The 16,200-nt window shown below is 53.1% G+C and overlaps 1 protein-coding gene across 3 annotated transcripts in view; it reads left to right on the top strand.

Moving 5' to 3' along the window:
- The first annotated feature begins 240 nt into the window (after window positions 1-240).
- Window positions 241-16,200, top strand: part of CNTFR (ciliary neurotrophic factor receptor) — a 211,173-nt gene continuing 195,213 nt past the window's right edge. For 2 of the 3 annotated variants that reach the window (XM_087777690.1, XM_087777691.1), the window contains exon 1: window positions 241-400. In XM_087777690.1, the coding sequence (XP_087633816.1) occupies window positions 302-400 (99 nt within the window). In that variant the 5' untranslated portion in view covers window positions 241-301. The remainder of the gene's footprint in view (window positions 401-16,200) is intronic. The other variant, XM_087777692.1, reaches the window with a different exon arrangement.

The following is a 16,200-nucleotide window of genomic DNA, read 5'->3' as shown; positions in this document are numbered from 1 at the left end:
GGGAGCGGTGTGCGTGTGTGCGGTGCCCCCCCCGCCCCCCCGGCTCAGCATCCGCGGGGAGGGGGCGGCTGCGTGTCCACACGGGCGTGTGCCAGGCGGCGGCCACGCGTGGGTGGGTGGGTGGGTGGGTGGCTGTGTGCGTGTGTGTGTGTGTGTGTGTGTGTGTGTGTGTGCGGGCGTGGGGCGGGTACGCGCGGCGGGGCCGGGAGCGCGTCCGCGGCGCTGTGCCGGGGGGTGCGGGCTGAGCTCATCGCTGGCTCCCCGGCGCTCCTTACCAGTGGCTTCTGCGGTCACATGGGTTATGTGCTGGAGTTTAAAAGAGCTTATAGCCCCCGAGCCGGTGCAGAAGCAGCCGGTGGTTGCATGGGGTAGAGCCGGGAGCGGCGGCGAGGAGGGCGCCGTGAGTACCGGGGACGGAGGGCGGTGCGGGGTGTCCCCCTCACCCGCGGGACGGAGGAGGAGGCGGGCGGGAGCGGGGGTCAGTGGAGGCGACTGGGAGGCGAAAGGGGGGGGGGGCGGGAACGCTTACTTGCCTCCCCCCCGCACACCTTTCCCCAGCGCGCCCACGCGTGTCCGCGCCCCGCTGTGGGCCGCACCCCCGCCCCCCCCCCCCCCCCCCCGCGCCGCCGAGGCAGGGGTAAAAAAGCCGCGAGGAAACAATTTGGGCAACTTTACTTTCCTGCTCCGCCGTGAATGTCCGTCCGGCCCGGCGGGGGAGGGAGGGATGGGTGGGGGACACGCGGGGTTTGGGGCATCCCCGCACCCCCGCAGGGCAGCGGGTCCGCGGCGGGGAGGCCCGGCGGGACCCCCCCTCCCCGGTGGGGAGGGCATCGCGGCCGCGGCCGGCGGCATCAGGTTGAAGGCTGGGAGCGGGATGAGCCCTGCTGCATTGCCTGAGCAGGGCTGGAGCGGAGCTTGCGGGGTGGCTCTTTGTAACGCGGAGCCCGTGGGTTTCCTGGGCGGGAGAGCAGACTTCTTCGTTTTCTCCAAAGGCGCAACCTGCCCTTTCCCCTACTGTGGCAATGCTGATTTTATTTATTATTCTTTTTTTTTTTTTTTTGAGGGGGGGGTGTGTGTGATTTTATAATAAAAGCGTCTGCTTGGCGCTTCTGTGGAACTGCTCTCCCTGGGCTAGGCAGTTCATCCCGAGCGTGAGTACGAGGGCTGCTTTCCAGAATTGCATAATACACACCGATCCCTTTGCTGCACAAACTCCCTGACATTTCCAGATTTTGGTGACTTCCCCCACTGCAATCTTAAAACCGGACTGGGACTCCAACCGGCGCGTGAGCTAATTTGTGCTGCCTTCGCTGGGGACAGAGCCTGGTCTGCATGTTTCGGCTTCCCTGGCTCCTCTGGCAGTTGTTTCTTAATCCGCTAAACTTTTTTGGTATAAAGATCGGCACTTCTCCTTCACTCTCTTAGAAAGCCCCTTTTTTTCCCCACCCTGTGCTTATAGACACAAGCGTAGGGTCTGTACAGACCGCAGGTTGCAGACAGGGGATTGCCTGCAAAGCCATTTGATTTCTTTTTCACGTCTCTTTGTGTTTTAATTTGTGGGATAGTCCAGGGGGTTCTTTCCTCAGATGGCTTTTTTTGCTGAGGAACTTGCTGACTTCTGCTGGGATTTTGCTGTTTTAACTCTGACCGTGCCCGCTCTCAGCGCAGGCACGTTGTTTACCTCTGCGAGAGACAGGACCTGCGCACGCCGCTGCCAGTCCTGCCGGCTGTGTGTGCGGGCAGCGAGGCAGGGACGCGGGCTGCTCCCTGCGAAACGTGCAGGTATGTGGGAGCAGCCGTTCTTGCTCCCTGCCCCTCCGTGAGGAGTTAGAGCTTTGCCGTGATGGCTGGAGAAGTGCGAGGGATGCTCGTGTCCGACGGGAATCTCGCCGGGACCAGGTCCTGGGATCAGAGGTCGCTGGGGCTGGCTGGGGAGGGTGGACTTTTCTGAGACAGGCTGTGCTTTGGAAATGAGAGCCCCATGCCTGGCAGACTTCTTTGCAACAGTGCTTTAGGATAACTTCATCAGAGCCTGTTGTCAGAGCAGGCCAAGCCACGATCTGACGATCGTGCGTTATCTTTGGTCTGATTTACCTCAAGAGGAGCCGATCTTGTTGAAGCGCGGCGTCCCCATCCCCATGGAAGGTGCTCAGCACCTCCTGGGCTTGGGAAGAAAGGAGCCCTCGTACCTCTCGGAGCCGCAAAGCTTGTGATGCACATACACATACAAATAACCGTGCAGTGAAGGCTTAGCTTTCGGAGACGTGGCCGATTCTCTGAAGCCGGCAGCAGGAGTTTTGTGGGTGCAAGCCCCAGCTCCTGGCCGCTCTCAGTTAATTCCCCGGCAAGCTGGAGGAATGCATCCTGCTCCAGCTCAGGCTGGGGCTGGGAGTGTGTCTGGGGAGCCTGTCTCTAGGCTTTGTCGTTTATTATTGCTGCCGCTGCCATTACGCCTGACAAATGGGAGTTGCTGAGTAATGTGCTGTTTGTGTGTAAATATCTGAGTGCTTGCAGCTGAGCTCACTCCTGCGACTTTGCAGGAAGCCGTCTCAGCACCTTTCCCCTGTGAAGACCTGGGAGAGCACAGGCATCCTTCTGCGGGGACCTTCCCACCGCTCCCAGCGGTTTTAGTCTTCGTTCTCCGCTGCTTTCCTGCAAGCGTGAAGCCTCCATCCTCTCGGGTTAACGTGGAGGCCCTGCTGCTTTTCTGAGTGTGAGTCAGGGGTGGGAAGGGGCTGTGTGTGTGTGTGCGTGTGCGCGCGTGCCTGTGTGTGTGTGCACACCTTCTTAGGCACCGAGGCACGGTTGCTCCCAAGGGTCCTTGTCTGAGGCAGAAAGAGTTTTGGGGACTTTCTGTGTTTTGATAAAGACAGTCATGCACAGCTAGGAAAGGAGTTTTATTTTGGGTTCTGGGTTTTTTTTTTTGCCTACCTACTCAGCCCCGAGTTCCCTTTAACTTCATCCTATTACTGCTGAAGATGCTAAATTATTCCTTCCCATATCGTTTTCATCCCATTTGCAGATTAGCATCCGACTGCTTCTGTCAGTACTTGCTCAGCCCAGCTAGACTGATCGCAGCTCTTTTAATCTCCCCTTGTAAATCAATCCCTTCTGCCTCCTGATCATTTTTGTCGCTCGTTTTTCTGAAATCCCTCCAATTTGTCCATTTTGTGTCGGTGACGTATGCCTGGCCCTAAACATGATGTATACCAGGCATGGCAGCGTGAGGGAAGGACACCTCCTCCCCTCCCACCCTGCTGGGGCTTGTGATGCTTTGTCAGCACTGAACTGAGTTACTTCCCCATTATTCTAAGCTATAGTCCCTGCTTGGTGTTGCAGAAGAAAGCAGCATACCCAGGTCAGTGCCCTGTGGAGAATTCCTCCAAATTTTGGCGGTGAGTTGCCAAGGTTTGCTTGCATGCTGCTAGCACATGCTGGAAGGGGCCGGTGCTCTAGGTGCTGTCTGTGGGGTGCTTTTTCCCCACAAAAGCTAATAGTTGAATGAGGAGAGATGAGCAAAATAAGAGAGGGCAAGCTGCATCGGGACTGCTGGATAGTTGGGGAAACTGAGGCACATGCACAGGCTCAATGCACATTTCCCATGCTCCTGTCCAGTATGTGCCTCTTGTTTAGGTGCTCTGTGCATGGGGTCCAGTCCTAGTTGCACCCATTGGTCTTGCAGCCAGCATGGGCATTTTCCCAGGAGATACTGGATCTTGTCGCTTGGTCAGAGCAGGCTGGCAGGCAGGGATGCTGGGTTTTGTGCGTTGCTTCTCGTGCTAATGACCAGAGCTCGATGCCACAGGTGTTATCATGGGGAAGAAAAGGGGACTTTGTGCAAAGGCAGTGGTGTCTTGCATTCGTGCACTTTGAAATTTTGTCATCCCAACCCCTGAGCTCCTAGCACTGAGCGCTCCCATTAGCTGGAAGGGCTGTGCCCTTCCAGGCACCATCTATTTTTAGGAAGAGTTGTATTCTGGACAGTGTCCACCACAGATGCTCTCTCCCTTGGCCCCTCGCCAGGGACACCGCTTGGGCTATCTGCCGGTGGGGCAGATCTTCCTGAGGCTTTGCAGGAGTGTAATGGAGGTGGCACCGTGCCGGGCACAGGGACGCTGCCCTGGGGGTGCTCGGGAGGGCCAGCTGCCCTTCACCTGAACTGTTGGAAATGGCATTTAATTGCGCTGTCGGTACCAGCAGGACATGGCACCGGCTTTACTGTGGGATAAATAAGGGCATTGCCTGGGCCAGGTGGTACCCGGTGCCGGTACCCGGTGCCGGTGCCCAGTGCAGGTCCCTTCGCCAGGATGACACTAGGGGGCACGAGATCTGCTGGAATCCCTTTGTTGGGGATGGAGATGGAGGATGCAAAGCCGCTCTTGACCCTTCAAGCCCGTACATCATCGCCCTGCACGTTTTGTAGGAATCCGAGTGCTAAACCCCAGGGGCTGCTCCGGGTAACTCGTCCTGCAGAGAGGGCAGGGTGCAGCTCTCCGGATGCTGCTCCGCTGGATCCGTGCATCGCCGGCTGTGGGAGCAGCAGAAGTAAGGATGGGAGCGTTCAGCCGTAAACATCTCCGAAGCAAGGAGGAGATGGATGCAGCCAGAGTGCCAGGGAGTCTCCAGGGAATTTGGGAAATCCAGGAAAACACCTAGCATGGTTTTAATGCCTCTCCAGAGGCATTGTCCAGAGCAGGGATTAAGTTAGATTAAGGGCTGGCTTTCAAGATGAAGCGTGTCATGGTTTCATTTTCTGCTGGATGTTAAGTTCACGCGCGATGTCTCCTCAGGGTCATGTTTTCCCAAAGCAGCAGAAACTTTACAGAGTCTGATTTAATGAATGGTTCTGATCAATCTGAAACATGGTGGGTGTGTGGGTGTGTATATGTATATTATACATATGTGTCCATGTATATATCTGGGTAGGGTGCAAAGAAGGTTTTTGAAGGTATGTTTATGCATTTCTGCATGCATTCAGCTGTAATATTGTCTTCTGTCCTTAAAAGCTATTATTCCAGCTGTGAATGCGTGCATGTATATTAAAACGCTGTATACTGGAGTCTCTCTCTCTTGTTATAACAAACCTTGAGAAAAGCAAATAAAGAGACATTGTTCTCATAGCAGGCTTGGAAGGACTCAATATTTATCTTCTATGAATTTTGATAGTTTTTGTTCAGTATGTTTGCAGTTATGATGGTGGGGGGGTTGCCTGTCTACTTAAGATTCTGTGCTAGTGGGAAACTGAAAACATTCAGATCGTTTCAGTTTATTCATTACTTAATGAAAACAGAAATCAGGCTTCTGGATTGAAATGTTGATGCTTGATAACATTCTGGCATATTAATTTCTAAATGGTTAGTTTTTTTTAATGCCTTCTGTTGCCAGATACCAGGCTCCTTTGCCAGAGCACTGCTTCTCTCACAAGCCCCCAGGCAGTATTTTTAGTAGGACACTGATGCATTGGAAATACGCTTGTTCCCCTAGAAAAGGCTTTGCTGACTGTTGTTGAAAGTAGCACTAGGATGGCTAGAAATGAGAGATCAGAGGAGGACGATGCTGCTGCGTCAGTGTGTTTGCTTTGTGCCTCTGATGGAGGGTTTGTGTCCGGCCATGCGATGTGTGCCTTTGCGGATGTGAGGGCACTTCCCCAGCTGGTTTCTGAGCCAGGGCTGAGGACCAGGGGTTTATTTATTTTGAAATGCCTTGTGAAGTGGAAGGAGGTCCGGGAAGAAGTGCCGAGTCTACTTTTAAGTCAATTAGGGATTGTATCCGAAGGCGTGACGTGGTTTGAAGAGGAGAGGGTGATTTGTCTGAAGGTGTTACCTAATTAGAGGGTATAGTCAGGGCTCTAATTAGCCGTGACACCCTAAAGATGTCATCGAAGCCCTCTTGAGGCACCACTGATCCAGCGGCGTGGCGGTGAGCTGTCTGGGCAGCTTGGCCGTGCATGGCTGGGGCTGCCACCCTCTGCCTGGGAGGCAGCCTGGATGCCGGCACTGGAAGAAGCTGTTTTCCTTCAGGTGACTTGTGATGCCCTCTGGGGCTGCTGCCAGCATCGAATGATGTTCGTATGTTTGTAAAGTCGCAGAATGAAAGGAAAGCTGCAGCAGATGGAAGAATTAATACTAGTGCCCATTATGTGGGAAATCTCTCTCTTTTCCCTGGGGGGATTGCTTTCTACTGCTCCCTGCTCAGGGGAGGCTGGAGGAGGAAGGCTGGAAGAGTTTGCAATAAATGATGCTGTACTGTAGTCACGGCTGTGTTTGCAGCAGCTGATGGAGGGATCATGACCCCTCTCTTAGTGTTGCCTTACAGAGGGGACATGGGATCAACTGAAATCTGGCTTGCCTGGACCTGGTTGCATTTAAATACTATGCAACACACCCTGTGAGGGGGGGAACTGGCGGAGGAAGCGGCACATGAAATGCTGGGTGAGGGGGAGAGGCTGCTGAGGAGGCTTTGCCCTGATGCTGGAAGTGACTTGCAGCCTGGACCTCCGTTGACCCAAACCTGGATGGTGGGGTCGTTGGTCCCCCTCTGAGAGGAGGGACTGGGTGCTGCTCTGGGGCCGCTCTCACTCCTTGCTTTTTATCCATCGAGTCAATTGGTATTTATTGAGTCAGTTCACTCCTCCCTGCCAGGAGAAGACAGTATGAGTTGTCCATTCCCACCAGTGATGCTAAGAGCCACTAGGAGCCACGTGGAGCCGGGGAGTTGGCTGGTGGATGAGTGTGGAGGGCAGGGCCTGTTGTCATTCCCAGCATCAGTGAGCAAAAGCATCCTCTCCTCCATCAGGGCTGAGGTCCCCACCGCCATCAGAGCCCTCTGAATTGCCAGGAGGGTTTGAATCTGTCCCCTCAGCACCCAAGTGCCCCCTGAGGGTGATGCTCACCTCTGGGAATAGCAGTGGATGGCTCAGACCTCCTTGGGAGAAAGGAGCTACTCTTATCCCTGTTTTCGATGGGAAGAGAAGGAGATCCTCGGGGCAAGGCATGGTCAGCTGCATGTTTCGTCAGCGTTGTGAGCAGCCTCAGTCTGCAGAGGGGCTGGTGGCCAGCTTTGCTTTTGTAGGTAGTATCACAGGCCCCGTAAAGCAAACACACAACCAGGCACATCCCTGTGCTAGCAATTACCGAGGGATGCGCCTGCTTTTAATTATGTGGGTGTTAAGCCAGTGAATGCATTTTGTTCACAAAGTTGCAGCCTGGTATTTTCCTACTTCTAGTGGTCTCTGGTGGCTTTCCCAGTCTCTGGAGCATGGGTTAGAATAACTCGGAGACTGGACATAGTAACTTGTCGGACCCTGCCATGGATTTGCAGAGCTGACCCACCTGGCTATCCCTACTCCATGCTATTGCCATGGCTTCCCAGTGCTGGGAGGGGGGACCACTTTGCATTTTGGGGTGCCATGTTATAGGTGATGGATGGGGAGGTACAGAAGGTAGCTGCTTTTTGACTGCTGCATCTTCTTTGCTCCAGAAGTAGCTTCTTTCAGGGTGACCACCAAGGCATCTTATTGCTACGTGCTTTGCAAATGCCCAGCAGCACAGCTATGGATGAGCCAGGCTGATCCCTGCCCAAATCCCATGCAGGTACAGCAGCTATTGCATGCTGCACGGGATCATCAGTGAGAGGTGTAAAGTTCCCTTTGCTGGAGCTTTGCAAGCTGAGCAACGTGGAAGGAGGGATCTGCTGCTGCTGCCAGCATGCTTTGAGAAGGTAGGCTGGGCTGGGCTCCTCGGGGCCAGGCGCGAGTGTTCCCTTGTGAAATTAAACAATATTACATACAATAAAACAAGCTTGTGTCTGCTTGGAATATATGTACACTCTCTGCACTGTGGTCCTTTTGTCCATGGCCTAAAAAATGCTGGTGATAACGAGGACACATTCTCTCCTGTGGTTAGAGCGTGGTTCTCGGATGCAAAGGACAGGCAGCCTGTGCCAGACTTCACCAATGTGTAATTTACCCTCCTCTGTGCATCTGAATTAAGGGCTTGAAAAATAAATACATTAAAAAGGAGAGAGAACAAAACGCTGCTGCTGCTCTGAGATTCGATCAAAAAAAGCTCTGTCCAGTCCTCCGGGCTTCTCACTTAGCAAAGAGCTCTAGAAATAACAGTGTGATAGCAAAGGTGCACCCACAAATAACTATGGGTTTGGGGAGGGGACGGTTTTGTTCTGGATTAAATTCATTTCGTTTTTTTTTGCTCCCCAAAGGGTGTGTTATTCTTGCTCCCTGAATATGAGGCCCTTCAGAGCTGCCTGGGATTGCTCAGCTTTGAAATCTTTGCCTAGCTTGTTCTCTTTCCCCGGCATGCTAAATGGCTGTATCGGTGGGAGGCTGTTTGATTTGGGAACCCGGCTGGGGGGGGTGGGAGAAGTCGCACTGAACAGCAGTGGCTGTTTTTCACAGCTCTCCCGCGCCGCGGTTCGGAGTGGTTTCCTCTCGCCCCATACCCCGGACATGTGCGGGGCGGCCGATTCCCCACACGTGTTGCACAGACATGTTTCTGTGCTGGCTCTTTGTGCCTGCCTACCTATTTGCAGCTGGGGGAGCTGAAGCTGCTCTTTCTTGTGATTCATAAAAAAGTCTCTCTCTGGATGGAGTTGTCTGTGCTTTTATTGACCTGGTTCCGGGAACGACAGAGGCTTTTCCATCTCCTGGATGCATGATTTCTGCAAGGGCTCTGGAGCAGGGGCTGGCCCTTGCTGCTGGTGTGTTTCCAGTCCTCCTAACCTGATTAGTTTGACAGGCCCATTGGGTATGTTGGTGAGTCTAGTTTTTATTTCATGTGTGAAAGTCAGTACTGTGACGGGCCATAGTGCACCGGCTAACGCTGAAATCTATGCAGGAGGGAGCATACTGGCTGAACGATATTTTTGGCCATGCCACTGATGTGCTATGCCACCTGGGAGAAACACCTTGCCCTTTTGACAGAACATTTCTGTACATCTCAACTCCCAGAATATTTTGGGGGCTTCCCCTTTTTGGCTGCAGTTGAGGTTTTTTGCCCAGAGAACATGCAGTTTGGGCTCTGTGAAACCCAAGTGTTGCAGGACATGGCGGGTGTGCACCTGGGGTCTCCTAGTGAAAGTATCCATCTTCTAGAAGTCCAGCAAGCTGCCATCAACCATTTCCCATCCGTGCACTCTGCTTGCTGTGCTCCATTTTGGTGCCCGTTGCGCTCTCCCAGCAATGCTGAGACACACCAGGTTATTGGGGCTTGTTTAGATGGGACGAGATTGGGAGGGGGAATCACTGATGCTTCGTATCCCAACTCTGCGCAGTGCTTTTTGCTATATGGACACATCTGCTGCACCCCAGCCCTCTTTCCTTTGGATCAACGACTTCAGGTTCACCCTACCTTGCTCCTCTGGGACACAAGGATGAAGAGTACCTTCTCCAACAGCCATGGTGGGTCCTTGACTTCAAGGGCATGTGGTATTTGTGCTTCCCATTTTCGGTACATCTTTACCTGCAGTCAGGTCAGCAAGGATGTTTTTTTCCAAGTAGGGCTGCCTTATGCACAGGGGAGAGCCAGTTGTGCACTGATGGGCTTGCTATCTCCCCAGCGCTGCCAAAGGGAGGGAGGAGAAGACGATGTGACTTGCCCAGGTCAGATGTGTCAATGGCAAAGGAAGCGGGTTGATGATTTTGACTTTCCCTCTTACAACAAGGAACTGGGATGGTCTGACCAGTGTTTGGGTCTAGGAGAAGATGTTTGGCTTATTGCACACCTGCATTCAGGCTTAGAGGGTTCCCCAAGGCTGCTTGCTGTAGTACGTTACCAGGGTCAGCCTTTAACCTTGCCATGACCCAGGGTTGCAGGGAAGCATCGTTGCCTGCAAAGAGGGAAACTGAAACCTGCAGTGGCTTTGGGATTTCCTTGAGGTCCCAGAGGCAGAGCTGGTGGCAGAAAACCAGATTTCTTGAGTTGCTGACAGCTCATGCCAGCTGCGGGACACATTAGTAAATACTCTGCATAGACCAAAGCAGGGCATCCGGCTCTCTGCACAGCACTGTGCGCTTATCTGTCTGTCCGTCTAGTTCTTCTGGCAGCCGAACCCCTGAGATGACATTTAAAAGCTTTACATTTATTCTCTCTTGCCAGTTCCAGATCAAATTTGCTGAGTTGTCAAGTTGAAGATGCTTTTCTCCTAAGTGCTGGCCCTGCAACAGCTCACCCTGCTCCATCCCTGCCTTGGAGGAGTCCAGCTGGGTTCCTCCTGCCTCTGCTGTCACTGGCAGTAACGCGTGGGGGCTGGAGCAACAGCTCAGCTGGTGGATGCATGAAGAGAAACAGATTTCAGCTTCCTTTTTCCCTGTTTCTCAGGCCATGCTGGAATCAGCTGGTGGTGGGTGTTCAAAAGCAACAGGCGGAGCCAGGGCTTGCACTGGAAAAGAGGTGCTGGGGTGGAGAGGGCAATGGTAGGGACTTGCATGCAATCTCTTCCTCCTCCTCAAGCCTGCATGTGACCTGGGTCTTAGTGGTGAGCGTGCGTGCAATGAGCTGGTGGGTTCTCATCAGAGTCCCAGCAGGCTGGGTGTCTGCCTTGAGACAACCAGGAAGAGTGACACTAATCAGTGGCTTGCCTGCTGGATTTCAGCAAGGAAGGCAAGCACTTGTCCGTGCGTGGTGAGTAAATTGCTCTCTTGTCCCCAGAGGCTGTCACTCTAACGCTTTGCCATGCTCTGCTGGCAGGGAGTGGCACCAGAGGATGCCTCTGCTGCTGCTGTCTGCCTTGGGGACAAGCACAGACACGTGTCTCCAGCTGGAAGTCAGCTTGGGTAGCAGAGAAACCTCCCCAGAACATGCATTCGCAAGCTCTGGTGTGTCGTAGTCCCTCCCAAGCGGTCGCAACCTTCTGCCACCCGGTGAGCTGGGGAGGAGAGGTTCCTGGGCTCAGTGCCTGTTTCCCGGCATGAGAAGGGGATGGTGTCACCTCTGCTCTGGAGCAGCTGGTGCAGAGAGCCAAGAGTGGCTGCAAGCGCTGGAGCTAGAGACGTCTCTTGGTCCCAGCCCCAGCAGCCAGCTTCAGCTTTGGTCCTCAGAGCATTTTTGAGGGCTTTGTGCAGGATGGTTTTAAATCCACCCCTTCCTCTTGTGCAAGCTTCCTCCCTGACCAGGCCTGATGATAAGGTCAGTCCTAAGACAGATGTATTTTACTGGCTTTTGCCAGGGTCTCACCTCCCACTTTATGCCCACCAGACCCTGCATAATGTCTGTTGGGAGCTGCCTGAGCAGCGTTTTCCAGGAGGGATGGCAGTTCAGAGGATACCACATAACTCAATAGGGTGATGCCAGTTTAACCTGGCCAATGGCCCTCTTGCAGCTCCAGCACTCGCTGCCGTGCCCCTGGAGGACACCAAGCAGCTGCTTGACAGTAGAGACACGAACTGACCTGCATCTTGGCTTTTAAGGGCAGAGTCAGCACATGTGGATGGAGGAAGGCTGTGACATAAGCAATTACAGCGTTGGCTTCAACGACCAGAAGCCTGAGGTTGCTTCTGTCACCCAGGCTAGGAGGTGGAGGAATTAAATTATCATTCTAACCTCTTCCAGAAGTAGCTCAGATGCCTCAGCAGCAGACAGCTTTCTACAACTGAAAGGAAGGGAGAAAAACAAAGGACTTCTCCTTTTGCTGAGTCCTAGCCAGTTAACCCATTTAGCCATACCGTGCGCAGATGGTGTGACTGGGCTCCCTGGGGCTCAAGATCATCTCTCTGAAGACACCCTTGGGCACAGCCATGTCCACGGAGCAGCAGGGCAGCACCTCCTCCCTTCTGCAGAGGTGGGATCTGCCCAAGGTAGAGCCTCTGCCTTGGTAGTGCTCGGTTTCAAAGCCCTGCCTGCTCACTGTCCCCCCGCGATTGCTGCTGTGGACATTAATTTTTCCCAGATTTCTGCTTCCCTTTGAATATCTCTGCTATGGATCATTTTCTTTGCATGTGTTAGCTGGTATTTTCCCAAAGCTGAATCTTGTGCTATTTCCTGCTTGTCTTTCTATAATTTCTCTTGCTTCCTCTGCTGTTATGCCTAAACCCACCTTGGTCTTTGTTTCTGCTCACTTTGGGGAGACTATTTGCCCTTTATGTTCTAAAAGTTTGCAAGAGGGGAGGAATTGGCTGTTTAAAAGATGAGAAATCCTGCCCACTTATGTCTTGCTTAGCACCCCCCCCAGCTGGAGAAAAGCAACTCTGGTCCGATGATAGCCAGGGTGGGAGGATAAATCAGGTGTTTTGGGGGTGGGGAGAGCTTTGTAGGAAGGGAGGGGCGGCAGGGCAGGGCAGGCTGCTGGGGCTGGCAGGAGTTTGCACGGGCTGTGGGGTGAAGCTCCTGGCTGCAGCAGTGAGTGGAGGTAAGCTGGGATGCTCCTGTACTGGGGGGTCTGAGGGTGAATGGAGTCAAATCCAGTTGGTGGCCGGTCACGAGTGGTGTTCACCAGGGCTCAGTACTGGGGCTGGTGCTGTTTAATATCTTTATCAATAATCTGGATGAGGGGATCGAGGGCACCCTCAGTAAGTTTGCAGACAACACCAAGTTGGGTGGAAGTGTCGATCTGCTGGAGGGTAGGAAGACCCTGCAGAGGGACCTGGACAGGCTGGATCGTTGGGCCGAGGCCAACTGTATGAGGTTCAACAAGGCTCAGTGCCGGGTCCTGCACTTGGGTCACAACAACCCCATGCAATGCTGCAGGCTTGGGGAGGAGTGGCTGGAGAGCTGCCTGGAGGAAAAGGGCCTGGGGGTGTTGGTTGACAGCTGCCTGAACATGAGCCAGCAGTGTGCCCAGGTGGCCAAGAGGGCCAATGGCTTCCTGGCTTGTATCAGGAATAGTGTGGCCAGCAGGACCAGGGAGGTGATGGTGCCCCTGTACTCGGCACTGGTGAGGCCGCACCTCGAGTCCTGTGTTCAGTTTTGGGCCCCTCACTCCAAGAAGGACATTGCGGTGCTGGAGCGTGTCCAGAGAAGGGCAACGAAGCTGATGAAGGGTCTGGAGCACAAGTCTGGTGAGGAGCGGCTGAGGGAGCTGGGGTTGTTCAGCCTGGAGAAGAGGAGGCTGAGGGGAGACCTTATTGCTCTCTATAACTACCTGACAGGAGGCTGTAGCGAGGTGGGGGTCGGTCTCTTCTCCCAAGTAACAAGTGCTAGAACAAGAGGAAACGGCCTCAAGCTGCGCCAGGGGAGGTTTAGGTTGGATATTAGGAAAAATTTCTTCACTGAAAGGGTAGTCAGGCACTGGAAGAGGCTGCCCAGGGAAGTGGTTGAGTCCCCATCCCTGGAGGTATTTAAAAGATGGGTAGACGTGGTGCTTAGGGACATGGTTTAGTGGTGGACTTGGCAGTGCTGGAATAATGGCTGGACTTGATGATCTTAAATGTCTTTTCCAACCTAAACAATTCTATGACTGTTGGGCTATGACTGCAGGCTGGATAAGAGGGGTGTCTTCTCTGTAGTGGTGTAGCTGGGGTTTCATGTTGGGGGAGCATAAAAACTAGTCACGTTGTCCTTCAGCGGTGTTTTTCCAGTTTTCTGTAGCTTCTAAAGTGGAAAATTGTTTTAGGCTTGAAGTCACCCCTGTGAAAATCTATTCCTCTAGCTGTGTGTGCTGCTCAGGCTGAGGCTGTATGGGGAGTGCATGATAACTTTTTTGTGGCTCCTTGTTTAGGTCTTGCCTCCTTAATTGCTAGTTGTAGCTTTTTATCTCTTCCAGCTGCTGCTCTTGCTGTTTGTCTGTCCTCAAGGAGAGGAGCACAGCAGTAAATGGGACAGGATCGCTGGAGACCCCCTGGCCCCCACTGTGTGCCCTGAGCTGGGGATGGAGCATCTCCAGCGTTGGGTCTTCTTGCATCTTGTGCAGCTGGCCATGCTGTGGCACATCCAAAGGGGGTGTGCAGCCTTGTTTGCAGGAAGAGGCAGAAACAGGGGGGGTTTCTGAGAGGATGAAGTGGAAGGGGTGACTTTTCCCACCTGGAGCAATGGGCCCCTTTGTGCACCCCTTTTTCAGACCTTGCTTTCCTTGTACCCTTCATCAAAGTAGCAGGACAACACTGCTTTTCCCAAAGCCTGGTGCAAGGGGACCACCACCTCATGCTACGAGGTCAGGAGCCGGACAGCAGCTTAAAGACTAAATATATCTGCTGCTGCAGCTCTTGCCTTCTACAAAAATAAATCTTACGGAGGTAACTTTCTGCTGTGCGATTCTCAGGGCTCGCTCTGCTGTGGTTTCCACTGAGATAGCATTTGGCTAACACAGCCAAGCATGAGTGGAACAAGCCTGGAGCTGTATAGAAAGTGATAAGATAAGGCAGGGTTATGATTTGCCTGTCTGATCCTGAAGCTTTGTGCATTATTTAGTGTATTTAGCAGGAGGTCAGTAGCCTCCTGATAATTTTCATTAGATTAGTTGGGCAGGATAATCACCTGCTCAGAAAAAAACAACTTGACACTGTCTGTTCAATAGTTGGGGTTTAGCCGAAAATAAATAGTCTTGTAATTATAAGGATATTGTCAAGGTCAAGAGGCTCGAAGATTCACTTTCTTTTTTCCTCTGGTATGTTTACAGAGATCCTGCAATTCTTTGTGAGATTTTTTTTTTTTTTCCTCTCTTAAGTTCAAATCGAGAGCTTCAGAGCTTTTTAAAGGAAATTCAGCACTTCCACAGCAGTGGACGTGAGTGGTGTTGCAATAACCAAGTGGTGTTTGTGCCCCGGTACAGCTGAGTGACCCCATGCTAATGAGCAGGGCACTCGCTAGTGAGCTGGGAGTGCGTGCTGCCGGCCCAAGCAGACCTAACCGGGGCAGAGATGCTCTTCACTCCTCATCTGTGCTAATTGTGGGATGTATCCAGCCCAGAATACCAGGCTGTGCATTGATCCCTGCTAATGTGGCAGAGGGTATCCCTCCTTCAGCAGTCAGCCCAGCACGAGTGCCACCCTGTTGAAATGAAAGCATGCGTTAGCTCCCAGAGGTGACTTTGCTGTTGTAGTTAGCCGCTGCTTTCGGAGCGCCCAGGAAGGAAGAGGTGGGAGTGAAGCTGATGCCCTCACCAGTACCAACGGGCTCTGCAAAGGGGACTCTGCTAAGGAAGCAGATAGGATATTAAAGCTGGGATTGGTGCTTGTGCACTGCTAAAATGCCTGCCTTTTCCATCCTAGAAGTGGCTGCGCTTGCCATTTATCTTCCTCAATCGCATGCAAAAGTAAAGCCTGGAGGGATCTCTGTAATCTTCTAATCTGGCCGGCTGCAGGACTGATGCTTGCTGGGTGAGACCCAGAGACGGTTTGCAGATGCTCAGGGTGGGTTCAGAGCTGGTAGTGCCCAAAGTGACAGCGAGCTTGCTATGTCTATGCTGAGTGCTGTGGTTCCTCGGCAGTACATTGCAATGGCAGGTAGCCTTGCTTTGAACCAAGCAGTGGTGTGGAATATATGGGGGAGGCTCTCAGCCCACTGTCCTGAGCTCATCCGTGAGCCAGGAGAGCTGCTGGCTGTGTCGGGAGACTTCAAACTCGGTAACCTACATGGCAGAAGAGGCAGCCTTTGCATGTTTGTGCCAGCTGCGCACATCTATGCCATGGAAAAAATGAGTGCTGATGTGGGCAGACGAGCTAGTCCATTGAGCCTTTTCTGCTCTTGGGTTTTGTTTTTTGCCAGCCTAATGGCCCATAAGTGGGGATTCTCATCAGCGGAGCTGGTGGGGCTCATGCTCAGCCCATCTTCCCCAGGAATCTGCTGTTCTCATTCCCTGTCACAGACTTTGACGGATGCCTGAGGGAAAGCGAGGGCACGGCTTGGCCTGATGTGCCAAGTGACTGATGGTGTGGTCTGATGACTGACGCCACGCGTCCGCGGCAGGCGCGCGGGTGCTCCTTGCTCTTCCTCTGCAGGAGATGGGAGGAGAGGGGGCTGCCTTGACAGCTTGTTTTGAAAGCAAAATGACTCCAGGGCTGGATTCTTTTTTTTTTTTTTCCCTCCCCCCACATCATCTCCCCCCCGCCTTTTTCTTTTTTGCTTGACAGAAAAAGCATAACTCGTCTTCGTTTAATTGGTGCTTTGTGCCTGTCTCCTGCCAGAACTCAGCGGAGAGGGGGCTGGCTGGATCAAAACGGCTCAAAGTTGGGAAGCTGTTATACCTCTGGTCTGCCTGTTTAAAACAAAAAAATCAACTTTTATTTCTCCCCCCCACTCCTGGTTGTAAGCC

The sequence above is a fragment of the Nipponia nippon genome, unplaced genomic scaffold (assembly GCF_047370975.1).
Source record: "Nipponia nippon isolate SJK-2023a ecotype South Korea unplaced genomic scaffold, ASM4737097v1 scaffold_40, whole genome shotgun sequence".
NCBI lineage: Eukaryota > Metazoa > Chordata > Aves > Pelecaniformes > Threskiornithidae > Nipponia > Nipponia nippon.
The sequence above is the reverse complement of the archived record's forward strand: the minus strand, read 5'-3'. Positions and strand labels throughout refer to the sequence as shown.